The sequence below is a fragment of the Ctenopharyngodon idella genome, chromosome 24 (genome assembly GCF_019924925.1).
Source record: "Ctenopharyngodon idella isolate HZGC_01 chromosome 24, HZGC01, whole genome shotgun sequence".
Classification (NCBI taxonomy): domain Eukaryota; kingdom Metazoa; phylum Chordata; class Actinopteri; order Cypriniformes; family Xenocyprididae; genus Ctenopharyngodon; species Ctenopharyngodon idella.
Genome location: NC_067243.1, coordinates 4320036 through 4348009, shown reverse-complemented (window position 1 = coordinate 4348009; position 27974 = coordinate 4320036). Strand labels below are relative to the sequence as shown.

Here is a 27974-nt window from a genome sequence, read left to right as displayed (position 1 = left end):
TTACAGACTCTCCTTGTGTGATCTCAACGTCACCGACTGTGAAACTGTGGCTTTGGCCCTGCAGATACCAAACTCACCCCTGATAGAACTAGACATGAGTTACAATGACCGGCTGGGTGACTGGGGAGTGGAGCTGCTCTCTGATGGACTGAAGAGCCCAAACTGTCAGCTGGAGATACTGAGGTTTGAGATTCATTCAGTCCTTATACAACACCCACCTCAGTTTTTCAGTCTCTAAAAACAGAGTATGACATTCTAAAACACTTAACGTGGAAATGCTTAACATGCCTTAATGCACAAAGACAGTTATTTTAATATATCAAATTCAGTATACACTGTATTGATGATGCTTAATATATACAGGCAAACAGATGAACCCAGAATTTTAATACAGTACGCTAAATTGCATGTTAATTGTTTTTCTTTGTAGTGGTTTCCTATGGGGAAAGAGTTTACATGAAACTTTGCTCATTGTTCATATTCTGGGTTCATCTGTTTGCCTGTATATAGTGTATTTTATTAATAAGGTGAATACTAAATTTGGTCCTGCATGATCACTGTAAGCAAGATGATGATGATGATGAATGAAGCATGTATTGCAATAAGGATGTTTTCTCCCCAATATGTCCATGCATGAGAGATGTCAAATCTTGCTGTAAACTTCTAAGATAAGCAAATTAAAGTGCCATCTTTTTGTTATTAGATAATATGACAGTATTATATCATATTGCCACATAATGGTGGTAAGGAACTCTCAAGATGAGGCAGAATACAGGAAGGTAGACTTTTACTTCCAAATAACAGGAGAAACTCAGGAAACACCACTTTACATACAAACGAGAACCGACAGAGACAGAGGGAGAACACAGGGTATATATGCACAGCAAACAAAGGGAACTTAACAAGATAATTAATAATGAACACCTCAACCTGTACCCAAGGGAACTAAATAATGGGGTGGGGGTGGGGGAGGGGGGACTGAACAAAGGAGGACATGTGGCAAATGACAAAACAAACAAAGTCCAAAACAGATGTAACCCTGATACATATATCATAAAACAAATTGTGCAAATCAAATATATAAATAAACCTGTGTATATGTGTATGTACAGTTCATCCAGAAAGTATTCACAGCGCTTTACTTTTTCCACATTTTGTTATGTTACAGCCTTATTCCAAAATGGATTAAATTCATTAAGTGAATACTTTCCGGATGCACTATATATATTGTTACAACCCACATGGCTCAAAGTGGTGCAACAATTAAAGGGGAAGCCACACACAGATAATATTAAGTCATCAAAAGTTTGTAATAAATTCTATATTGAATCAAATAAAAAAGTTTTTCTTTCTGAATCTGAATCTTTTTGTAATGTTTATATGATGCTTTACACAATGACGATAATGACACAAAAATTATCTTTTGGGGATAATTTCTCAGTCAAATTTGATGTGTGATTAATTAGATTAAATCATGTAATTAATTAGATTAAAAATTTTAATCGCTTGACAGTTCTTTTATATACACTATATTGCCAAAAGTTTTGGGACGCCTGCTTTTATGTGAATATGAACTTTAATGACATCCCCTTCTTAATCCGTAGGGTTTAATATGGAGTTGGCCCACCCTTTGTAGCTATAACAGCCTCAACTCTTCTCAGAAGGCTTTCCACAAGGTTTAGGAGTGTGTTTATGGGGATTTTTTAACCATTCTTCTAGAAGCGCATTTGTAAGTTCAGGCAGTGATGTTGGCGAGAAGGCCTGGCTCACAGTCTCTGCTCCTATTCATCCCAAAGGTGTTCTTTCGGGTTGAGGTCAGGACTCTGTGCAGGCCAGTCAAGTTCCTCCACACCAAACTCACTCATCCATGTCTTTATGGACCTTGCTTTGTGCACTGGTGCGCAGTCATGTTGGAACAGGAAGGGGCCATCCCCAAACTGTTCCCACAAAGTTGGGAGCATGAAATTGCCCAAAATGTCTTGGTATGCTGAAGCATTGAGAGTTCCTTTCACTGGAACTAAGGGTTCAAGCCCAACCCCTGAAAAACAACCCCACACCATAATCCCCCCTCCACCAAACTTTACACTTGGCACAATGCAGTCAGGCAAGTACCGTTCTCCTGGCAACCACCAAACCTAGACTCATCCATCGGATTGCCAGACAGAGAAGTGTGATTGGTCACTCCAGAGAACACGTCTCCACTGCTCTAGAGTCCAGTGGCGGCGTGCTTTACACCACTGCATCCGACGCTTTGCATTGCACTTGGTGATGTAAGGCTTGGATGCAGCTGCTCGGCCATGGAAACCCATTCCATGAAGCTCTCTACGCACTGTTCTTGAGCTAATCTGAAGGCCACACGAAGTTTGGAGGTCTGTAGCTATTGACTCTGCAGAAAGTTGGCGACTTCTGCGCACTTTGCACCTCAGCATGTGCTGACCCCGCTCTGTGATTTTAAGTGGCCTACCACCTCGTGGCTAAGTTGCTGTTGTTCCCAATTGCTTCCACTTTGTTATGACACCACTAACAGTTGACCGTGGAATATTTAGTAGAGAGAAAATTTCACGAATGTATTTATTGCACAGGTGGCAACCTATCACGGTACCACGCTTGAATTCACTGAGCTCCTGAGAGTGACCCATTCTTTCACAAATGTTTGTAGAAGCAGTCTGCACGCCTAGGTGCTTGATTTTATACACCTGTGGCCATGGAAGTGATTGGAACACCTGAATTCAATGATTTGGAGGGGTGTCCCAATACTTTTGGCAATATAGTGTGTATATATATATATATATATATATATATATATATATATAATCAGGGCTGTCAATAGTGTAGGAATCAACCCAAATAATTAATCAAAAGTGTAATTAAATTACACTGAATAAGAACCGAATTAACTGTAAATGATTCAGAATTAATATTTAACACTTCATCAATTATTTGTCCACCGAAAAATTGAGGTTACAGTATTTTTACCAATTCTGGACAAGTTATTATCCTGTGGCCAACAGTAATAATATTTTGTTATGATTATTAATTATAATTATGATTATGAGCAAGGTAGCATGATCTTTGTTTAAGGCAGCAATTTGGTAAGCACAGCACAAGACACTTGTATGTATGGAAAATCAAACAAGACTTTATTGAACTAAATCTACTAAAACACAAACTAATCTAACAAAAAAAAACATACTCTCGCGCACACACACACACACACACACAGACACACACACACACACACACATTCATCCAGTTACAGGGAAATGGTGAGATTATTGTCTGGAGGTGAATGGATTCCCCAATTGTTTAGCTCTTAACAAGTTTCTTTGACCATAACCTGAGAGAATTAATACACTAGCAATTCAACCATAGTTTCATTTGCTTAACATAATTGCACCAGCTCAGCAAAATTAGGAGACCTGTGTTACTTGCTTGAGCTGCTCCTGTAAGCGCGTGTTCTCTTCGTGAAGGAGTTTAAGTAAGCGGCGTTGCTCGGTCAAGGATGACGTCCCGTGGGGAAATAGTTCACTTTGCAGAAAATGGAGTCTTCGTTGAATGGTTGCAGGGTTTACGCGTTGCTGCGTGGGTGTCTCTCTGCGTCTCAAGGAGTTGCTGGAAACAGAGGACTTTTGGCGAGTCCTCGTCTGCGAAGTTCAACGAAGGTTCTTGCAGGGTTTGAGTGAGTTCTTGAAGAGGTTTATAGCTTGCAGGCAGGACGATGTTCGGTCCGCCGACTCAGCGAAGGCAAAGGCAAAGTACAAGCAAGGGCAAAAGCAAAAGCACAATGCGCGGTATTGAGTTTTGAACAGTTTGTTGGTTCCGCCTTTCCGATTGTTTTGGCCAATCAGGTCCTAATTTGGGCGGGTCCTACGCCCAGTTCTCCTGTTCTCTTGTATGCAATTAGCATAATGTCCTTACAGTCCTTTCTTCTCAAACTTAGGGATTTTGGTCAGAACTTTGAGAAGTTAATTTTGCTGGTTCAAAAGTCGTATATCTTACATAAATCAATTTTGCATCAAAATACTGTAAAGCATTTATCCATCACAGCCATACCAAACAGTACACACCTTATATAACTGAGGTAGATTTTCTTCAAATTTACCTGTAATCAATGTTTAAAAACACACAGAAAGAATTACATAGGTTCCATAAACAAAATAAAAACATGCTTGATACATATGAAATGTTAGAGGCTGTTTTTTTGGTGATAAGTTCATGTCTTTTGGCAGTATTTTCTAAATTGTCTTTGTTTGAACACAAAAAAGTGGCTCTACTGTCTGCCAGGGAAACTTTTTGAATGTCTTTTTGAAATGCAAAGCTGGGCAAAAAGGTGATTCCCGTGATGACCTGCTGTGACTTTAACCTCGAGATGTGTCCGAGTTTTCTGATAACAGTGGGAATTTATGCCTTGTATCTTGGGGTTTGTTGATCCATCTGTTCCTTAAAGTCAACACAGCGAAAGAGGGTCTCTTTGATCTTTTGCTCTGTTACTACAATCAAATGCATTTGTAATTAAGCAGACATTGAGGGGCCGTCTTCAATCGGCCATTTTAGTTCCCAGGTCCAACTCTATGGCTCACAAATGGTTCAGTGGGGGAATGAGTTGACTCTTTAATCTTTGAATGTGGAGTTTGTGGTAATTTGGTGGGCTTCGTTCAGGAATAATCGTACAATAGATTAATTTGGTGTATGAAATTAAGCATACACCATTTATCTTGTTTAACATGTCCATTTTGATATCATTGCCTATATCCAGCTAAGTAAACCATCAGATTGAAGTGTTTCACAAAACTGTATTTTTCAGCTTTTTTCAAGGTAAATTTAGATGTCTTTCCAAAAAAGGACACCAATTCAGAATTCACAGTGTATAGTATGTGCAACAAAGAGCTTGTTTACATTTTAGACAAGTCAAGTTTTGATACTGAACAGGACTACATGGAGATGCAAAAAAACCCTAAACCAACCGCCTTGACCTGCATATATACTGAAGTACACAGCAACATACACAGGACAAATCCAAACATTATCCTGAATGTGTGTGAAAACAACGTGAATGTACTGAAATGTGTATGTGGATAAATACATATGCGATCAGTGCGTTGAGAGCGCTCATACATGATTTGTTTGTACATCAATTTAAAGGACTCACGCGTGCTTAAAGGATTAGTCCACTTTTAAATAAACTTTTCCTGATAATTTACTCACCCCCATGTCATCCAAGATGTTCATGTCTTTCTTTCTTCAGAAAAGAAATGAATGTTTTTAATGAAGACATTCCAGGAGTATTCTCCTTATAGTGGACTTCAGTGGCCTCCAAACGGTTGAAGGTCAAAATTACAGTTTCAGTGCAGCTTCAAAGGGCTTTAAACGATACCAGACGAGGAATAAGGGTCTTATCTAGAGAAACGATCTGTCTTTTTCGGAAAAAATACAACTGTATATGCTTTATATAAACAGATGTTCGCCTTGCACATGCTTCTGCTTTCCGTATTCTTCAACAAGCTTACGCTGTATGTCCTACGCCTTCCCTATTCAACTTACGGAACGAACGCAGCGCCAGTTTCATTTTTTTTCCGTAAGTAGAATAGAGAAGGCGTAGGACATACAGTGTAAGCTTTTTGACGAAAGAAAGACATGAACATCTTGGATGATATGGAGGTGAGTAAATTATCAGGAAAAGTTTATTTGAAAGTGAACTAATCCTTTAATGTACGACTCCTGTATGTCACCACAATCGTCTTTTTGTCACCAGAATCGCTGCTTAACCAGAAAAATTGTACAATTCACTCCTGGATGACAGGCGATCTTGGAACAGTGACCCCAGTGGATGACGTCGGATCGCAACCCCTCAGGCACAAATAAACGACTCGGTGGGCAATCGGACGGAGGCATTACCCCTTGTAAGGCATTGCGAACCTTCGATTCAATCTCCCAAGTGATCGCAGAAATGACCAGTTTCTGCGGCACGATGGAATCGGGAGAGGATGGACGTTCGGAACGATCAAAAATGTGAGACAAAGCATAGGGCTTGATGTTTTTGGAGCCTGGATGGAAAAATCAAAGCGACCAAAAAAAAGAGCCCACCGAGCCTGCCTAGAGTTCAGATGTTTGGCAGATCTAATGTACTCTAAGTTCTTGTGATCGGTCCAGACAATGAAAGGCACCCCCGAGCCCTCCAACCAATGACGCCATTCCTCCAAAGCCAGCTTGACGGCCAATAGCTCTCTGTTACCAATATCGTAGTTACGTTCTGCGGGTGACAAGCGATGGGAGTAAAACGCGCAAGGGTGCATCTTGCCGTCCGTGAGGGAATGCTGGGAAAGCACCGCCCCGGCCCCCACCTCCGACGTGTCGACCTCCACTACAAACTGATGTGAAGGATCAGGTGTCACAAGAATAAGAGCCGAAACAAAGCGACTTCTTAGGTTGGAAAACGCAACTTCAGTTGCACTAGACCACCTGAACGTCACCTTGGTGGAGGTCAAGGCAATCTGAGGGGCGACCAGTTGGCTGTAATTACGAATAAAACGTCGATAGAAATTGGCAAAGCCCAGAAACCTCTGCAGAGCCTTGCAGAAATCTGGGGTTGGCCAATCAACCACAGCCTGAATCTTGTCTTGACTATTAAAACCAACATATCGCTGCTTTCTACATCTAATAACAACAGCATTACAAATAACCGCTGCCTGTAGGGAATCAGAATTGTCAGGATCGGCCCTTCCTGGAAAAATCACACCTATCTGGGCGATGCATTCCTGTGGTTTTATTTTCAATGTTTTTTATTTTTCCAAAATTAAAAAAAACAAAAAAAACAAATCTCTAATAATACTAATAATGCTCATAAATATTTGACAGTAAAGCATTGGTTTTGAGTACAGTACAATTAACAACAAAATAAAACTAGAATGTTATTTCTTAATTTATATAGGGTTATGTTTAATTCTGACAGATTGAGAGATATTGATCTTTCCTCAGGGTCTTTACTGCATTTGCTTATTTAATTTCGTTTTTAATTCAATTAAAGTTTATTAAAAAAAAATAAGATATTTGGCCAAATTATTTTTTTAAAAAAAAACTTAAAAATAAATTTCTACAGTATTTCTAGTGTTAGAAACTGCCTTTACAGTTACAGTTGAATTCAGATGGGTCGAACACTTCTCGTTGTGTTTATCAATGGTTAGAGCGGCCGACGTGATCAAGTTCATCATCACTGCACTGGAGGTCTGTCTCTCTCTGCTCTCGTGCTGCAGCTGCACGGTTTAATCACTGTTTGTCTCACATTTGGAGTATGGTCGTGTTGAATCTCATGTATAACTATACCAGAGCTTAATATGATGGAATTATCGGCCCATTGGAGAGGTCCCGTTGCTTATAATAAGAGGACATGTAAACACTGCAGTGCACTCATACTCTGAGCTCACCTGCTGCACACTGCTAACATGCTGCTTCTCTGTGCTCTCTTTTCACAAACAATGAAAATATTTTTAAAAATCAGGGTTACTGTTAACAAGATTGGCAAAGTGTGTTCTCACTGATCAGTGCTGTGAAATTGTGGTATCAGTTCTACTATCATCAAACTCCCGTCTGATAGAGCTGGACATGAGTTGCAATGACCTGCAGGACTCAGAACCATATTCTCCTTTCAGCAGAACTAGTTTATGGCAGTGGTTCCCAACCATGTTCTTGGAGGCCCCCCGACACTGCACATTTTCCATGTCTCCTTTGTCTGACACACCCATTTCTGGTCTTGGAGTCTCTGCTAATTGGCTGATGACTTGATTCAGGTGTGCTTTATCAAGGAGACATGCAAAATGTGCAGTGTTAGGGGGCCTGGAATTAGAGAGATTTTAGAGAGATTTAACACTTATCAGTTTATATTAAATGGATGTGTAATTATTAACAGATTTAACAAGTGTTTGTTCTGAGTTCTGATGTCACAGATATCTTCATTGTTTCTGTGTGTGTTTGTAGATTATCCGGCTGGTACATGACGGATGAAGGCTGTGGTTATCTGGCTTCAGCTCTGCGTTCAAACCCTTACACCTGAGAGAGCTGGATCTGACCGTCAATAACCTGGGAGAATCAGGACTCGAGATGTTATCTGATCTACTGAAGGATCCAATCTGCAGACTGAAAAAACTCAAGTATGTTGAGCAGTAAGATTCATCTCATCCTGTGAATGTCTGTATTTGTATTTCAGTCTTACCATCTACAAGTGTACCGTGGAGTGAAATGTGGAAAGGGTCTGTAGTAGAGCTGCGTGGAGGAAAAGATTACTGATTTACTTTCTTACAATATCAATCTCAATGAGTAGACCTTCTTAAAAGATAGTTCACCCAAACAATTAAAATCTGTCATTATTTACTCACCCTCACGTCATCCAAACCTGTATGCCTTTTTTTTATTCTGTGGAGCACAAAAGAAAACATTTCCTTTTCAGTAAGAAAAGTCTCAGTGTTTCTCCCTTACACTGGAAGTACATTGGAAGTCACCAAAACTTCAAATTATCAACTTTTGTGTTCGGCAGAAGAAATCCATGCAGGTTTGGAATAGGGATGGGCACAAGTACTCGAGTAATTGGAGATGACAGCAACAATTGATCATGAAAATGATAATCACCTTTTTTTTTTTTGCTTTTTTCTGATTGGTTATTCTAGCATTTTGGGCAGTATCTGAGGTCTGATTTGTTAACGTTAGACAGCACATCTTCCAGACCAGCGAAATAAAGTGAAACTGGATTTTAAATGCCACAGTGATGCCTGGAATTACTTTGATCATGAGATACAGTTAAGTGCAAGATGTTCAGCACCAGTCTGTCATAAGCCTATACATAATATTTTAATGAGAAGATGATTGTAATAGAATGTTGTACATTTTCTGTGCTTTAGTTGCCCGTGTTTCAGTGAGCTGTTAAGGCAGTGCTTCTCAACCTGCGGCCCGTCACGAATGCAAATGCAGCCCACAATATGCCATTTAAATTATATTTTAGTTTTACAATTTATTTTTGTTTTTAAATTTAAATTAAAATGGATTAAACAAATATAAATTTGAGCTCTAATGTTTTGTCAGACATTGTTAGAAATTAGAAGTAGACATTTATTTTTTTTAGACACGCGCAGACCTATATGTACTGATGCAGTTACGCAGTTAACGAACACTTACAAGTGCGCGCTTTGGCAGAATTCCAACTGTAGACATTATTTTTGTAAATATATGGCTCAAAATTATCAAATTTGTTGTTAGAGGAGAAAAACAAATTGAGGAACATACAATGAAGCAACACATGCAAACAAGAAGAGTCGTAGCATCAGCAGCAAAGGTAAAGAATGGAAGAATCAGTTTGCTGTTAATGAGCGAGATGGGCAGCCTTCCTGTTTGCTCTGTAGTAAAGTAGCCTACTTGACATTTGCAAAACCTACAATTTTAAAAGACATGTTAATTGTGAATTTGATGTGTTTGTTTGATGTACTTGTATTTTAAATCAATAAAAAATAACCTCATCAGCGCACCGCGGCTGGAATGAGGCCAACTCGGCCGCATGCTCGCAGATCCGATGATTGCCTGACAGATTGCGATGTCACAGAATGCTTGATATCGTCAGAGATTGTAATTACAACCTTTATTATTTAAAGCCGTTTCTTGTTATGGCTTTGAAAACGTGCAGTGATGACTACAATCACTTTGATCATGAAAAATAAAATTAGGTGCAATATGTGCCGCGCCAATCTGCCATATAGCGTTATACTGAGAACATGATTGTAATAGAATTGTCAGGTTTCGCTGAAATGAAGGACCCAAATGCAGTTAGAAATGCAACAAAAGTTTTATTCAGTGATAATGGTATTGATAGCGAACTGCCAAATTCCAGATCCACAATCCAAGAACTCAATAGAAGTCCAAACAGATCAAATTCCAGGCGAGCAGTAGTCAGAAACAGGCGATGGTCATTAAAGATGATAGCCCAGGCAAATTCTGAGAGATCCACAAATCTAGATAGTAATCCAGAGCAAAAGTCCAAAAACCCAGATGAACAGACCACTGCCCAAGGAGCATAGGCAGTCCAGACATCAACTGGAATAACTGGGCAGAAAAAGGAAAAAACTGAAAAAACACAAAACCAATAACTGATGAACCAAAACAAGAAACGCGTGAAAAGCGTAAACGACAAAACACACTGGCAAAGACAAAGAGAAAACATGAGATTTAAATAAGGAGAAAATAGATAAGGAAATAACAAACAGCTGTGAACGCGTACACAACCGCGCTGATTGCGAAACACGATCAGCTGAGTGCGGCTGGCACGCACAAATGAAAACAAAACAATTAGTCACCAACACGTGCACAACCACGCCGATCACGAAACGCGAACAGCTGATCGTGGCCGGCACGTGCAGACAAAAACAAAAACAAAGGCTCATGCAGGAGAAAGAGACAGATCAAACCTGAGCCCTGACAAGAATGTTGTGAATTCTTTGTGCTTTAGTTGCCCTGTGTATCAGCGTTGTCATGGAAAGAGTGCATTCACAACAGGCAAGTTCATCATCGCTGTGCTGGAGGCCTGTCGCTCTGCTCTTGTGTTGCTGCTGCGCGGTTTGTCACACATTTGGAGTATGGACATGTTGAATCTCATGCGCTGCATTATAGCTATACCAGCGCTTATTATGGTGGAATTATTGGCCCATTGGAGAGGTCCCATTGCTTATAATAAGAGGACATGTAAACACTGCAGTGCACTCATACTCTGAGCTCACCCGCTGCACACTGCCTACATGCTGCTTCTCTGTTCTCTCTTTTCACAATAAAACCCTTTTTAAAAATCAGGGTAACTATTAACAAGAGGAGATTTGTCTGTATAAAAAGAATTTGGCTTAAAAATGTTGCGAAGTCAAAGTTTCAATAAATTAAAATACTCAAAGCAAAAATGTAAAAAAAAAAAAGCTGTTTAAGCACAGAAACAATGTATTTGTATTTCATTACTTTACACCACTGTTAATGGAGTAATTATTCAGTTTTTTATTATTCTGTTCAGATTGGATAGCTTTAAACTCACTGGTGAGTGCTGTGAAATTGTGGCATCAGTTCTACAATCACCAAACTCCCGTCTGATAGAGCTAGACATGAGTGACAATGAGCTGCAGGACTCAAGAGTGATGCTGCTCTCCAATGGACTGAAGAGCCCAAACTGTCAGCTGGAGATACTGAGGTTTGAGATTCATTAATTCATCACATCGAAGCATTATAAATTATGACTATATTTATTTTTAGTAGATTTTTTTTAATGCATGTATTTGTATAAGAATCAGTCGCTCTAAAATGAAAGAAGAATATTATTGTGCAGGAGACAATGTCGAGTGTCAACAGCACAGTTTAAGACGCTGATGCAGCATTTCATTAACTCAGGACCTAAAACCCAAACTTACTCGAACACGGCTGTTTCCTTCAGGAGATACAAAGTTTATGATCCTCAGTATCTGGTAGATGGCTGTATAGATCTGATCAGAACCATATTCTCCTTTCAGCAGAACTTATAGTTTATGAAATGAGAGAGATTTAACTCTTATCAGTTTATATTAAATGGATGTGTAATTATTCAACAGATTTAACAAGTGTTTGTTGTGAGTTCTAATGTCACAGATATCTTCATTGTTTCTGTGTGTGTTTGTAGATTAAGTCGCTGTAAGGTGACAGATGAAGGCTGTGGTTATCTGGCTTCAGCTCTGTGTTCAAACCCCTCACACCTGAGAGAGCTGGATCTGAGCGACAATTACCTGATAAAATCAGGACTCAAGATGCTCTCTGATCTACTGAAGGATCCGAACTGCACACTGAACACACTCAAGTATGTTGAGCAGTAAGATTCATCTCATCCTGTGAATGTCTGTAGTAGAGCTGCGTGGAGGAAAAGATTACTGATTTACTTTGTTACAATATCAATCTCAATGAGTAGACCTTCTTAAAAAGATAGTTCACCCAAACAATTAAAATCTGTCATTATTTACTCACGTCATCCAAACCTGTATGCCTTTCTTTATACTGTGGAGCACAAAAGAAGACATTTTCTTTTCAGTAAGAAAAGTCTCAGTGTTTCTCCCTTACATTAGAAGTCAGTGGTCACCAAAACTTCAAAATATCATCTTTTGTGTTCGGCAGAAGAAATGCATGCAGGTTTGGAATAGGGATGGGCACAAGTACTCGAGTACCCGGAGGTGACCGCGATAATCAATCATGAAAATGATGATCACCATGACTTTAATTTTTTTGTCTTTTTTTCTGATTGGTTATTCTGCCATTTTAGGCAGTATCTGAGGTCTAATTTGTTCATGTTAGACAGCACGTCTTCTAGACCAGTGAAATAAAGTGAAACTGGATTTTAAATGCCACAGTGATGCCTGGAATTACTTTGATCATGAGATACAGTTAAGTGCAAGATGTTCAGCACCAGTCTGTCACAGGCCTATACATAACATTTTAATGAGAACATGATTGTAATAGAATGTTGTACATTTTCTGTGCTTTAGTTTAGTTTTTTAGTTTTTCCCGTTTTTCAACGAGCTGTTCAGGGAGTGCATTCACAACGAGTTACACATCAGACTATCACGGTCAAGTTCATGTGCGCATTTGTGTCCTTTTGTGCTGATATAAGTTGTAAAATTACTTTTATGTTGTCTATGTCTGATTAATCTCATATAGGATGCGTTTGGTTGAGTTTATTAACCCGCTATCAGAGTGCTGTAGTTTACCGACCGGTATTCATTCACTCTTCAGTTTTAACTCAAATGCTCGACACCATTGACAGTGACTGGGTTATTTGAGACAGTCATATTCCTTTTAGATATTTCTTTTTCAAAAATATTGATGATATTAATAATGCAGCAGTGTTATTTTGTACTCATAATATGTTTTAACAGTAAACCTCTCTATTATTTAAAGTCGTTTCTCGTTATGGTTTCGAAAACCTGCAGTGATGACTGTAATGACTTTGATCATAAAAAAAAATTAGGTGCAAGATGTGCAGCACCAATCAGCCATATTTCAATATACTGAGAACAGGATTGTAATAGAATGTTGTTAATTCTTTGTGCTTTAGTTGCCTGTGTACCAGCATTGTTACAGGAAGAGTACATTCACAATGGGAGTTTCCCTTTCAAACTAGCACGATCAAGTTCACATATGCATTCGCGTCCTTTTGTGCAGATGTAAGTTGTAATAGGTATATATTTGATTATTCTACCACCTGTCATTGTGTTTGTCACTGGTTAGAGCGGTCGCCTCGAGCAAGTTCATCATCACTGCACTGGAGGTCTGTCTCTCTCTGCTTTATTCTCTCTGCTTTATTACCATATTCTCCTTTCAGCAGAAGCGTTTGTTGTGAGTTCTAATGTCACAGATATCTTCATTGTTTCTGTGTGTGTTTGTAGATTATGTAGCTGTGGGGTGACAGATGAAGGCTGTGGTTATCTGGCTTCAGCTCTGCGTTCAAACCCCTCACACCTGAGAGATCTGGATCTGAGCTTCAATAACCTGGGAGAATCAGGACTCAAGATCATCTCTGATGGACTGAAGGATCCAAACTGCACACTGAACACACTCAAGTATGTTGAGCAGTAAGATTCATCTCATCCTGTGAATGTCTGTATTTGTATTTCAGTCTCACCATCTACAAGTGTACAGTGGAGTGAAATGTGGAAAGGGTCTGTAGTAGAGCTGCTTGGAGGAAAAGATTACTGATTTATTTTGTTACAATATCAGTCTCAATGAGTATGTCTTCTTAAAAAGATAGTTCACCCAAACATTTAAAATCTGTCATTATTTTCTCATCCTTACGTCATCCAAACCTGTATGCCTTTCTTTATTCTGTGGAGCACAAAAGAAGACATTTTCAGTGTTTTTCCCCTTTACATTGGAAGTCAGTCATAGGCGGAGTTTCACATTTGAGCTTGGGGGGTGGGGGGGGGGGGGGGTGTATTTGATGTTTCAAAGGAATTAAATAATTATTAAGTAATAAAAGGATTAAGGGAATAAATAAAAGTAAACATTGTAAAATAAGTTCTACTGCAGTTATGAAGTAGGCACTTTATCACTATTTGCAAATAATATTTTGTTTGAAAATATGCACACGTTCGCTCTACTGATATCTGATATGTCGCAAACGCAAAATGTTTCTTGTCTTGTCACATTCAGTTATGAGGTACATGAATCAAATGTAAATTATACCGTATTTTACATTTAAAACAGTGACAATTCAAAAAAAAAAAAGTTCAGTTGCTTGCATCCTTGGATATTACTCTCGGTCATTCAGCATTCCTCTTGTAAAACAGTATATTGATGTTTAGCTGCTAATTTCCATGCACTCTTTCAGAGATAAAACTAAAGCGTTGCGCTGGAATTCATACTTATCTTCTGTAAGACCCACCTTCTTTGATTTGATTGGCCATCTCACTCATTTTGACATTGACGAGCGCTGTTAGACTATTGAGACAGAGCAACCTAAAAGCTTTTAAAACTTTTTGTCTTCTAAATAACAAACAGAGCTACGCATGATGAAGTGCAGCAGAGCAGCATCAAGACTATAAAATATTGAGGGACAATTTGGCCATTTCTAATTTTTGGGGAGACTTTGGGGAGTCCCTCTAAATGTCTATGGGGGCTATATATTTAACATATACTCTACATTTCATAAAATATATGCATTTAAAATTTATAATGAACGACTGCTATGCAAAGAGTCAAAAACACATCTTTAGGCCTAACGTTACCTAATGCAGAAGAAGCCGCCTCTTTTCTGAGTTGCGTAGATGTTGATAGTGGAAGAATCAGAGTTAGTATCTAAGGTCTGATTTGTTAACGTTAGACAGCACGTCTTCCAGTCCAGTGAAATAAAGTGAAACTGGATTTGAAATGCCACAGTGATGCCTGGAATTACTTTGATCATGAGATACGTTTAAGTGCAAGATGTTCAGCACCAGTCTGTCATATGTCTATACATAACATTTTAATGAGAACATAATTGTAATAGAATGTTGTACATTTTCTGTGCTTTAGTTGCCTGTTTTTCAGCGAGCTGTTAAGGGAAGAGTGCATTCACAACGAGTTACACATTAGACTGTCAAGTTCATGTGCGCATTTGTGTCCTTTTGTGCTGATATAAGTTGTAAGATTACTTTTATGTTGTCTATATCTGATTAATCTCATATAGGACATGTTTGGTTGAGTTTATTAACCCGCTAGCAGAGTGCTGCAGTTTACCGACCGGTGTTCATTCACCCTTCGGTTTTAGCTCAAATGCCCGACACCATTGACAGTGACTTATGGAGATAGAATCGTTCCAGTATTCCAGATAAATAGATTATGATACACAAGTAAATTTGAAGAGGTTTACAAAAAATAATCATATGCACAAATAAATAGAATGAGATCCACAAATATATGTCAGGAATTTCACAAAAATGAATTAAATTCACAAATAAATAAAATGAAATTTGCTAATAAAAAACATTCACAAATATGTTTTTATGTCACAAGCATGCCGGTCGGCTCAAACAAGTTCATCATCTGGAGGTCTGTCTCTCTCTGCTCTCGTGCTTCAGCTGTGTGGTTTAATCACTGTTTGTCACACATTTGGAGTATGGTCAGTGCTGTGAATCCGTGTTGTGGCATAATTTCTACAAACTCCCGTCTGATAGAGCTGGACATGAATCGCAATGACCTGCAGGACTCAGAACCATGTTCTCCTTCCAGCAGAACTTATAGTTTATGAAATGAGAGAGATTTAACTCTTATCACTTTATATTAAATGGATGTGTAATTATTCAACAGATTTAACAAGTGTTTGTTGTGAGTTCTGATGTCACAGATATCTTCATTGTTTCTGTGTGTGTTTGTAGATTATATCGCTGTGAGGTGACAGATGAAGGCTGTGGTTATCTGGCTTCAGCTCTGCGTTTAAACCCCTCACACCTGAGAGAGCTGGATCTGAGCGGCAATAACCTGGGAGAATCAGGACTCAAGATCATCTCTGATCTGCTGAAGGATCCAAACTGCACACTGAACACACTCAAGTATGTTGAGCAGTAAGATTCATTTCATCCTGTGAATGTCTGTATTTGTATTTCAGTCTCACCATCTACAAGTGTACAGTGGAGTGAAATGTGGAAAGGGCCTGTAGTAGAGCTGCTTGGAGGAAAAGATTACTGATTTACTTTGTTACAATATCAATCTCAATGAGTAGATCTTCTTAAAAAGATAGTTCACCCAAACATTTAAAAATTGTTGTTTTAAAGGAATTAAATAATTATTAAATATTAAAATGATTAAGGGAATAAATAAAAGTAAACATTGTAAAATAAGTTCTACAGCAGTTGTGAAGTAGGCAATTTATCACTATTTGCAAATAATATTTTGCTTTAAAATATGCACGTTCACTCTACAGATGTCTGATATGTTGCAAACGCAAAACGTTTCTTGTCTTGTCACATTCAGTTATGAGGTACATGAATCAAATGTAAATTATACCATATTTTACATTCAAAACAGTGACATTTAAAAAAAAAAAAAAAAAAAGGTTCAGTTGCTTGCATCCCTGGGCCCTCATTTATCAACAGTGCGTAGAAAAGGTTCTATATTTTGTCCTACAAATGAAATTTAGAATGTGCCTAAGTACAAGAAAATCTGTATATATCAAATGTGCGCACGCAGTTCTTACGCACATGAGTAAGCAATCATTGTTGATAAATCCCATGTGTGCGTAAGTACCATGCTCATTCATGTTCACGGTCATTAGCATTCGGAAACGCCTCCAATGAACCATATATGGTGACAACACTTCCCTTTAAAAATCGCGTGATTGTATTTTTTTCCTCACCGCAATAATGGCAAAGAGAGCACTCTGTGCTCTCGCCAAGCAGATCAGCACAATCTTAGAAAACGCGCTCTCTGCGGAGCGCACTGTTTGCCAAGTCTTCCAATAACGCAAGATAAGCCATTGCACTGAGACAAACATTTTTCACAGCTGTCTTTTATAGGGTTTGACACCAATTACGCATTGTGTTTAAAACTAGACAAATTATAAATTGAATGTTTTATAATTAAAAGAAACACAGGACATATGTGGATTGCTTAATGCATACTGTGACACTCTTAAATGCTTTTTATGTGTAGTGTCGTTCTTCTACCACTAGATTTTCTGCGTAAGCTTGCTCAGAGGTGTGCTTATATTTACACACATTTCTACATATAAGTACAAGTTGGTGAATCCCACACTTTGCGTGAAACTGTTCTTACGCACTCATTACGCACAAATCTGTCCGTACGCACCGTTGATAAATGAGGGCCCTGGATATTACACTCGGTCGTTCAGCATTCCTCTCGTAAAACAGTATATTAATGTTTAGCTGCTAATTTCCATGCACTCTTTCAGAGATAAAACTAAAGCCTTGCGCTGGAATTCATACTCGTCTTCTGTAAGACCCGCCTTCTTTGATTTGATTGGCCATCTCACTCGTTTGACATTGACGAGTGCTGTTAGACTATTGAGACAGAGCAACCTAAAAACTTTTAAAACTTTTTGTCCTCTAAAAAACAAACAGAGCTACGCATGATGAAGTGCAGCAGAGCAGCATCAAGACTATAAAATATTGAGGGACAATTTGGCCATTTCTAATTTTTGGGGAGACTTTGGGGAGTCCCTCTAAATGTCTATGGGGGCTATATATTTAACATATACTCTACATTTCACAAAATATATGTATCATATCTTCTGCATTTTAAATTTATAATGAACGACTGCTATGCAAAGAGTCAAAAACACATCTTTAGGCCTAACGTTACCTAATGCAGAGGCCGCCGCCTCTTTTCAGATTTGCGTAGATGTTGATAGTGGAAGAATCAGAGTTAGAGCTCCCTCTCCTTTAGTTGTGCATTTATTAAAAAACGATGAATAAATATCCATTTAGTTTAGTTAGCCTGCTATTTAGCATAAGCCTAATCTATAGCGGGAACAGCACGAGAAGAGAGTCATTCGCAAGTTGGGACTTGGGAGAGAATGTTTTTTTAGTATAGTATTTAAAAATGATTTAGCACTAATTTACTCATTCTATTCACTAAAGTAGTAGGATAAGACAAATAAGATGAGAAATTGTGAATTCTATAATTTATTTTTATTTTATTCATAGCTCCCAGAAAATCATAAACGTCTCTGATCTGAGCGGTATCTGAGGTCTGATTTGTTAACGTTAGACAGCACGTCTTCCAGTCCAGTGAAATAAAGTGAAACTGGATTTGAAATGCCACAGTGATGCCTGGAATTACTTTGATCATGAGATACGGTTAAGTGCAAGATGTTCAGCACCAGTCTGTCATATGTCTATACATAACATTTTAATGAGAACATAATTGTAATAGAATGTTGTACATTTTCTGTGCTTTAGTTGCCTGTTTTTCAGTGAGCTGTTAAGGGAAGAGTGCATTCACAACGAGTTACACATCAGACTGTCAAGTTCATGTGCGCATTTATGTCCTTTTGTGCTGATATAAGTTGTAAGATTACTTTTATGTTGTCTATATCTGATTAATCTCATATAGGACATGTTTGGTTGAGTTTATTAACCCGCTAGCAGAGTGCTGCAGTTTACCGACCGGTGTTCATTCACCCTTCGGTTTTAGCTCAAATGCCCAACACCGTTGACAGTAACTTATGGAGATAGAATCGTTCCAGTATTCCAGATAAATAGATTATGATACACAAGTAAATTTAAAGAGATTTACAAAAAATAATCATATGCACAAATAAATAGAATGAGATCCACAAATATATGTCAGGAATTTCACAAAAATGAATTAAATTCATAAATAAATAAAATGAAATTTGCTAATAAAAAACATTCACAAATATGTTTTTATGTCACAAGCATGCCGGTCGGCTCTGAGACAAGTTCATCATCTGGAGGTCTGTCTCTCTCTGCTCTCGTGCTTCAGCTGTGTGGTTTAATCACTGTTTGTCACACATTTGGAGTATGGTCAGTGCTGTGAATCCTTGTTGTGGCATCATTTCTACAAACTCCCATCTGATCGAGCTGGACATGAGTCGCAATGACCTGCAGGACCCAGAACCATATTCTCCTTTCAGCAGAACTTATAGTTTATGAAATGAGAGAGATTTAACTCTTATCAGTTTATATTAAATGGATGTGTAATTATTCAACAGATTTAACAAGTGTTTGTTGTGAGTTCTGATGTCACAGATATCTTCATTGTTTCTGTGTGTGTTTGTAGATTATGTAGCTGTGGGGTGACAGATGAAGGCTGTGGTTATCTGGCTTCAGCTCTGTGTTCAAACCCCTCACACCTGAGAGATCTGGATCTGAGCTTCAATAACCTGGGAGAATCAGGACTCAAGATCATCTCTGATCTGCTGAAGAATCCAAACTGCACACTGAACACACTCAAGTATGTTGAGCAGTAAGATTCATCTCATCCTGTGAATGTCTGTATTTGTATTTCAGTCTCTCCATCTACAAGTGTACAGTGGAGTGAAATGTGGAAAGGGTCTGTATTAGAGCTGCGTGGAGGAAAAGATTACTGACTTACTTTCTTACAATATCAATTTCAATGAGTAGATCTTCTTAAAAAGATAGTTCACCCAAGCATTTTAAAAATTTGTTGTTTTAAAGGAATTAAATAATTATTAAATATTAAAATGATTAAGGGAATAAATAAAAGTAAACATTGTAAAATAAGTTCTACAGCAGTTGTGAAGTAGGCAATTTATCACTATTTGCAAATAATATTTTGCTTTAAAATATGCACGTTAACTCTACAGATATCTGATATGTCGCAAACGCAAAACGTTTCTTGTCTTGTCACATTCAGTTATGAGGTACATGAATCAAATGTAAATTATACCATATTTTACATTCAAAACAGTGACATTTAAAAAAAAAAAAAAAAAAAAAGTTCAGTTGCTTGCATCCCTGGGCCCTCATTTATCAACAGTGCGTAGAAAAGGTTCTATATTTTGTCCTACGAATGAAATTTAGAATGTGCCTAAGTACAAGAAAATCTGTATTTATCAAATGTGCGCACGCAGTTCTTACGCACATGAGTAAGCAATCATTGTTGATAAATCCTATATGTGCGTAAGTACCATGCTCGTTCACGTTCACGGTCATTAGCATTCGGAAACGCCTCCAATGAACCATATATGGTGACAACACTTCCCTTTAAAAATCACGTGATTGTATTTTTTCCTCACCGCAATAATGGCAAAGAGAGCACTCTGTGTTCTCGCCAAGCAGATCAGCACAATCTTGGAAAACGCGCTCTCTGCCAAGCGCATTGTTTGCCAAGTCTTCCAATAACGCAAGATAAGCCATTGCACTGAGACAAACATTTTTCACAGCTGTCTTTTATAGGGTTTGACACCAATTACGCATCGTGTTTAAAATTAGACAAATTATAAATTGAGTGTTTTATAATTAAAAGAAACATAGGACATATGTGGATTGCTTAATGCATACTGTGACACTCTTAAATGCTTTTTATGTGTAGTGTCGTTCTTCTACCACTAGATTTTCTGCGTAAGCATGCTCAGAGGTGTGCTTATATTTACACACATTTCTACATATAAGTACAAGTTGGTGAATCCCACACTTTGCGTGAAACTGTTCTTACGCACTCATTACGCACAAATCTGTCCGTACGCATCGTTGATAAATGAGGGTCCTGGATATTACACTCGGTCGTTCAGCATTCCTCTCGTAAAACAGTATATTAATGTTTAGCTGCTAATTTCCATGCGCTCTTTCAGAGATAAAACTAAAGCGTTGCGCTGGAATTTAGTTAGCCTGCTTTTTAGCATAAACCTAATCTATAGCGGGAACAGAATGAGAAGAGAGTCATCTCGCGTACCACCATGATTATTAACAGATTTAACAAGTGTTTGTTGTGAGTTCTGATGTCACAGATATCTTCATTGTTTCTGTGTGTGTTTGTAGATTGCGGGGCTGTAAGGTGACAGATGAAGGCTGTGGTTATCTGGCTTCAGCTCTGTGTTCAAACCCCTCACACCTGAGAGAGCTGGATCTGAGCTGGAATAACCTGGGAGGATCAGGAGTCAAGCTGCTCTCTGATCTACTGAAGGATTCAAACTTCACACTGAACAAACTCAAGTATGTTGAGCAGTAAGATTCAGTGGTCACTAAAACTTCAAAATATCATCTTTTGTGTTCAGCATTTTAATGAGAACATAATTGTAATAGAATGTTGTACATTTTCTTGCTTTAGTTGCCTGTTTTTCAGCGAGTTGTTAAGGGAAGAGCGCATTCACAACGAGTTACACATCAGACTATCACGGTCAAGTTCATGTGCGCATTTGTGTCCTTTTGTGCTGATATAAGTTGTAAGATTACTTTTATGTTGTCTGTATCTGATTAATCTCATATAGGACGTGTTTGGTTGAGTTTATTAACCCGCTAGCAGAGTGCTGCAGTTTACAGACCGGTGTTCATTCACTCTTCGGTTTTAGCTCAAATGCCCGACACCGTTGACAGTGACTGGGTTATTTGAGACGGTCATGAGACGGTTTGCAAGCCTTCAACCAGCTGTAGTTTAGGCTACAGGTAGGCACGGGTACCAAAACCTGGTAATGAGCCCAGCAGCTAAATTATTATACTAGCCTGCGTTGTATTGATGAGCTCTGACGTTATCAATTCTGTATCTGTACGTTACTGGAGAATTTCTTTCCCTCTGAGGCTGCGTACAAAATTCAACTAACGATGGCAGGGGAAAACAGACCGTTTTGAAAGTGTAATTACGTTGTAGCCTACTAGAATTGATGCCGGCCATGCTGATCATAAGTGCAACACGTCATTTGCATGTGAAAGCAGAAATATGTTCAATTCAGATGAAACTTCTGGCTAAAACGTGGACGTTAACTTTCCTCATTAAATGTGTCTGTGGGTCTGACATAGCCTTATTGGGCCAGTGCACTTTTATGCAGTTATGAGCAGCAGGCTGTGTAATATGGGTGAACTCTTTTATTTTTATCATCACTTAGATTATGGCCATTTTACTTACCGTATAGAAGTGTCTGTAAACAAACATAAACCAAAATGCTTTAGAATAGTTTTGAGAAGGTACTTAAAAAGTTGAGCCATGTAATATTACTTTGAATTAGGCTACTATTAAGTTTATTTGACAGTCTAGATTTTTGATTACTTGTTTTCTGTCTATTATATTTAACATATACATTATTTTTGGTGCACTAAATGGAGAGGCTTGTGTTGTTCAATAAATGTTTAATTTAAGCAATTTTCTGTATCACTTCTTATTACTTAACTATTAGATTTGAGATGAAGAGGGGAAAAAGAAAATCAGCCAAACATATTGGCCAAAAAAATCAGCATCATATATCGGCCATCAGCTGCCCTGATTTCTAATTATCGGCATCGGCCAAAGAAAAACCCATGTCGGTCGACCTCTAATTTTAAGTTGTTTCTCGTTATGTTTCAAAAACCTGCAGTGATGACTATAATCACTTTGATCATGAAAAATAAAATTAGGTGCAAGATGTGCAGCACCGATCTGCCATATAGCGTTATACTGAGAACAGGATTGCAATAGAATGTTGTGAATTCATTGTGCTTTAGTTGCCTGTGTATCAGCGTTGTTACGGTAAGAGTGCATTCACAACGGGAGTTTGTGAGCAGGGTGGTTTTTATTTACAGCTCAGATGCAATGCCTGATATTGTTGACTATGACTGGGTTAGCCTATTTGAGAAGGTCATATTGCTTTTAGATGTTTCTTTTTCAAAAAAATGTATATTAATGCAGCAGTTTTTTTTCCCCATCTAATTTTTTCAACAGTGCGCATATACATTACAGCGAGAACACTGTAGGATGTTGTAAATTCTTTTTTCACTCCTTGCCCGGGTTTCAATGCACTGTTATGGGTTGAGTGCATCCATAACGGGAGTTGCACTCTCTGGATATAGTACATAACTCAGCTGAAGTTCTCTTACATTTTTATCCTTTTGTGCAGACAGAAGTTGTAATGTTACGTTTATGTTATGTAGTTTATCTAGGATATTTGATTAATCTCATAGGATGTCATAGAATGGGCTTCAGTTGACTGGAGCTTCACCTCATGCAGCTATTTCATTCCTCAGATGTTTCTTTTTCAATAACAATAGTGCATCATAATCTAGCAGTGTTATTTTTTTCTAGTCATATGTTCATACGGAGCCCTGGACATGAAATGCTGGAAAAAAAATAGTAGGCTAAATCATGCGCACGATTTACTAAATCGAGGGAATGACTTAGTAAATCGTGTGCACGATTTAATTTTTTTTTCTTGCATGTCATGTGCGGGGCTCCGTATGTTCATGTTCTCTTGTGATATTTTTTTTTGTCAACATTAATTTTCATTGGTGGGATTTATTTGGCTCAGAATCATTTTCTTCTTTGGTAAGAATATAACCATGTTGTGTTTGGACTGACAGGTTTGTCATATTTCCTCTTTGAGTGACTGCACATGATACAGGTTTTATGGCATTTTTGTTCGAGTTCCTTCATAGTGTTTAAAACCAAAATACTCCCATACAATTGAGGCTCTTCCATGTTTTGACACTGGATCTTCTTCTGCAGCTTCATTGTCTTCACCATCAAGGGATCATTTTGACAAGCTAACACACGTTTGAGGTCTTTCACACACGGTTCTTTCATCTGTCTTCACTATTTCTTATAAACAAGCATTAGACAGGCGTCTTTGACCGTTGTGATCCTCGCTGTTTTTCACTCTTGCTCATGTGATATTGCTTAGTTAGCTTTATCTACAAAACACAGATATCTGGTATGTCTTTATATATTATAATTAAACATTTATCATTTATTATAGTTAATATCCTCATTAAGTAAATTTGTTTTATGGTGTGTACACACTTATCTGTGGTTAATGTTGTTTTGTTCTCTTCTTGTCTTCAGACCCTGGTATATTTAACACTGGATCCAAACACAGCAGACACTCGTCTCATTCTGTCTGAGGAGAACAGAAATATGACACTCGTGTTTGAGGATCAGCCGTATCCTGATCATCCAGAGAGATTTGATGAGTGTGGTCTGGTTCTGTGTAGAGAGAGTCTGACTGGACGCTGTTACTGGAGGCTGAATGGAGTCAGTGAATGAATATCAGACATATAAAGGAATCAGCAGGAAAGGAAGGAGACACTGTAAGTTTGGATTCAACAAAATATCCTGGAGTCTGAACTGTTCTGATTACAGATTCACTGTCCATCACAATAATCAGAGAACATCATATCTGCCCCTTCATCTCCTCTAACAGAGCAGGAGTGTTTCTGGACTGACCGGCCGGTACCTTGTTCTTCTTCTTTGTTCTTTTGTTCTACTTTGTACAGAATATCATCTGCTTTTGTGTTTAACCAGAAAGTCAAGAGCACATTCATTCAAGCACTGTAAGGATAATTTCTGCACATCTTTGTGTAGATAGAAAGATCACAAACCACACATTTTTATTATTCATACAGATGTTCATAATTGATGAGGCATTACATTGCTTTGATTCAGGTATATACAGTGGCCCCTAAAAGTATTTAGACACTTAAGCTACAATGAATTTGCATTTATTTTTCCAATACAAAATGAAAATATGAAGTAATGTATTGTTTATGTACTCTTTTACTGAAAAAGGTACACATTCTGTCACTGCCGTCAAACCCTTTCATAAGATACACCTTTATACCTTATTTACCTCTTAAGGGTACATATTAATACTTTTGACAGCTTTTGTACCTTTTTTCTGATTTCTATTAGGATAGGTTAGGCTATTCTATTGGTTAGGACATTGATATAGAAACTGCTTTTGTCAATGAAGTTTTATGATGTTTCTCCAATTAAATTTAAATAAAATTTCATAACAGAGCAAAAGTATCAAAGTGACTGATCATAAAGAGCTTGTGACATGGGGAACAGTAATTCAGAGGTTTAGTAAAGCCTATATTGAGTGTGTGAATAGATTTAAATGATTATAGTTACGCAAACAGGAGGCTGTTGCAGTGTTTGACCGCTAGGTGGCGTAATAGAATTGAGTTTTGTCCTGGTTTAAGTCTTTCACCATGAGAAAACTGGTGTACATAAATGTGCAGTCACTGCTTCACATACAGTGGGGTCTGAAATAAATATTATTATGGTATGCTAAGGTATGTGTGTTTGTTTGTACTTTTCACCAATGTTGTTATGCAGTTTTGTATAATTCTGGGTGGTTGCCAGGGAGTTTATAATGTTTTTTGTGTGTGTGTGTGTGTGTGTGTGTTTTTGTTTGTTTTTACTTTTAACAATGTTGCTATGCAGTTTTTTGTTTATTCTGGCAGGTTGCCAGGGTGTTGCTATGCAGTTTTTAGATTATTCTGGGTGCTTGCCACCTAAGCTTCATAACTATTGAAGAACTTTTAATTTTCAGAGTGAAGATGTCCTCAAATGGTTGTTGTGCTGAAAGTCTGTTTCATTTTAAACCAGCTTGAGTGAATGAGATGGACTGTGAAAGCGAGAGAGAAAGAGTTTTTTCTTCTCTCTCAGATGCACAGATTATTCATGGAGGATATTGTCTCGTTCTATCTGTAATCTTCAGACTGGATGCCAAAAATCCGCCTGTTTCATTGAGAAAACCATTAAGAAAACAGGATACACCCTGAATCCTGATCTGTGTCACATATAATTACATTAATGATTCCAGTCGTACACAAGCTGGACTGTTTTCTTCAATATGAGGACTTCCGCAGTGGCCCGTTGACTCGAGACACCTGGCTTTAGCGCATTAGAGTATGTTTTATACACATCTGTCATAGTTTTAATGTATACACCACCAGAGGGGCTTTCGGCTCGTTTATATCTCTAAACAAATAATTACATGGATGCATCTGTGCAGAAAAGTAAGTGGATCATGTTAGTAGTGTGAAAGAAACCACGCTGATGGGAAGTTGGACTGAGACGGAGCTCCAGGTGCATTTGTGATGTAATTTCCTTTCTGAAAAAGTGAAGCTGAACGATGGTTTTTATTAGAGTTGTTGATGCTTTAAGACAGTGAAATTATTTTTAAACTTTTCAAGCACTGTCAATGCAATACTCACATACTGTAGTTTCCCCAACAGCATATAGAGGGCAGCAGATTTTAAACTTAGATTTGAACTTAGATTTTAAAAGATAAGATCTGTATATTTTCTGAACATGTGAGTGCAAAATTCACCATCATGATTCTAGGGTGTTGTAGTTGGTTGCCAGTGTGTTGCTATGCAGTTGCCAAGGTTTTTTTTTTTTTTTTTTTTTTTTTTTTTTACTTTTTAGAATGTTGTGCAGTTTCTGAGTGGTTAATAGGGTGTTTGTATTCAGTTGCTTTTGTTTTGTTTTTACTTTCTACCTCATTGCTATGTAGTTTCTAGTGTATTCTTGGTGGTTGCCAGGATGTTGCTCTGTTGCTGCTAAAGTATTTTATGTGGTGTTTACATTTAAACACATTGGATGCAGTTTCTAGGGTGTTCTGTTTTGTTGCCAGGGTGTTGCTATGTGTTTTTATTATGTGGCTTTTACCTTTTACCACGTTGCTATGTAATTTGTAGGTTATTTTTGGGGTGGTTGCCAGAGTGTTGCTATGCAGTTGCTTTGGGGTTTCATTTGGTTTTTAATTTCTACCACATTGGATGCAGTTTCTAGGGTATTCTGGGTGGTTGCCAGGGTGTTGCTAAGCAGTTGCTAAGGTGTTTTATAAGGTGTTTGCTTTTTACCATGTTGCACGAATGTTTCTAGGTTATTCTGGGTGTCTCGTAGCTGTAAAAAAAAAGAAAAAAGAAACATAACAGTTTAAATCACTTGGTGTTTAGTTATGTTTGACCAAACTTGCATTCTGCCAAAAATGTGTCTGGTTTTTAAGGGTTTTGTCAGCATTTCTAGTAAAGCCTGATCTTGATACAGCCATATTAGCGAACACTCGTGCTATACATTTCCCATTGCTTTGAACTTTGACCCTGACATTTCAGAGTCCTGCAGGGGGTTCATTTGATAAGAACAGCGTAAGAGAGAGAAAGTCACTGTGGAGGAAACCATATTAAGAGCTTAATAAGGAGACTAAATCTATACCTTGAGCATTCAGACTGATCTGAAGTCAGGGCTAAAGGTCTGAACTACAAACCCAGTCTAGCAGGAGCTCAAGGGACTAGTCAGTGAAGCTGATCAGGGCTTAACTGTGGGAATCAGAGGAGTAGAGCTGAACCAGTGACCTCTGATTAGACAGAAATCACTCCCTCCAGCGCTGACCACTCATTGATTATAATGAACCTCTTCAGGCTGTTACCCAGGGTTCCCTCTTCATGATGACTGTGATGTGTCCTGATATCACTGTTACTGAAGAGTCTCTTTATGATGTAATCCAGGAAACTCACGTCACAGGAAGTCTTAAAATGTCTCCCTCTGGAAGATTGAGGAGATTCAGAAGATTCAATATAGTGATTCTTTTTGTTCGTGATATTACACTGATAGTTTAGATCCTTGTATCAATAGTTATATATTTGCATGGTTTATCAATTAGGGAAACTTTTCTGTCCCCTTTTCTGGTGCTTTTTAAAAGATAAAAGCAAAGAATAGTTTCAAGTTTGAAGGATATAATTGCTTTTTGTTATTCTATTTTTACTCAGACTTTTTAAATATAATGTACAACGTTTTTTTGTGTGTTATTTTGAGCGTTTTACCATGTAAAATGATTTTCTATGTGGCTGCTTTGGGTTTTTGTTATTTATTTTTTTTACCACTTTGTTCTGCAGTTTCCAGGGTATTCTACGTGTTTTGTGGTTGTACACAAGAAACATGCATTTCAACAGTTTAACTTAGTGGTGTAAGCATTTGAAGAGTGTAGAAATGTTATTCTTTATTTCATTTTGTTTTTGTCCCTATTTTTAACTCTATAATAGTTTTTTTTT

At 38.0% G+C, this 27974-nt stretch overlaps 1 protein-coding gene across 2 annotated transcripts; it reads left to right on the top strand.

Moving 5' to 3' along the window:
• The first annotated feature begins 6 nt into the window (after window positions 1–6).
• On the top strand, window positions 7–25207 carry LOC127507774 (ribonuclease inhibitor-like). 2 transcript variants are annotated; one of them, XM_051885079.1, is made up of 9 exons: window positions 7–183; window positions 7972–8144; window positions 11030–11203; window positions 11666–11839; window positions 13419–13592; window positions 15885–16058; window positions 19270–19443; window positions 20991–21164; window positions 23977–25207. In XM_051885079.1, exons 2-9 carry the CDS (start codon window positions 8095–8097, stop codon window positions 23990–23992), a joined length of 1110 nt encoding a protein of 369 aa, XP_051741039.1. In that variant the 5' UTR covers window positions 7–183; window positions 7972–8094; the 3' UTR covers window positions 23993–25207. The 2 variants fall into 2 exon arrangements, with proteins under 2 accessions (XP_051741039.1, XP_051741040.1); XM_051885080.1 differs by lacking the exons at window positions 7–183; window positions 7972–8144 and adding an exon at window positions 8658–8786 and having other exon boundaries at window positions 23977–24936.
• Window positions 25208–27974: the final 2767 nt, after the last annotated feature.

Excerpts from the sequence above, each read along its gene's own strand:
- LOC127507774 (XM_051885079.1), top strand. The coding sequence starts at position 8,095 with ATGTTATCTGATCTACTGAAGGATCCAATCTGCAGACTGAAAAAACTC. Across the intron at positions 11,204-11,665 it reads TGTCAGCTGGAGATACTGAG|ATTAAGTCGCTGTAAGGTGA; the intron begins GTTTGAGATTCA and ends GTGTGTTTGTAG. Across the intron at positions 19,444-20,990 it reads TGCACACTGAACACACTCAA|ATTGCGGGGCTGTAAGGTGA; the intron begins GTATGTTGAGCA and ends GTGTGTTTGTAG.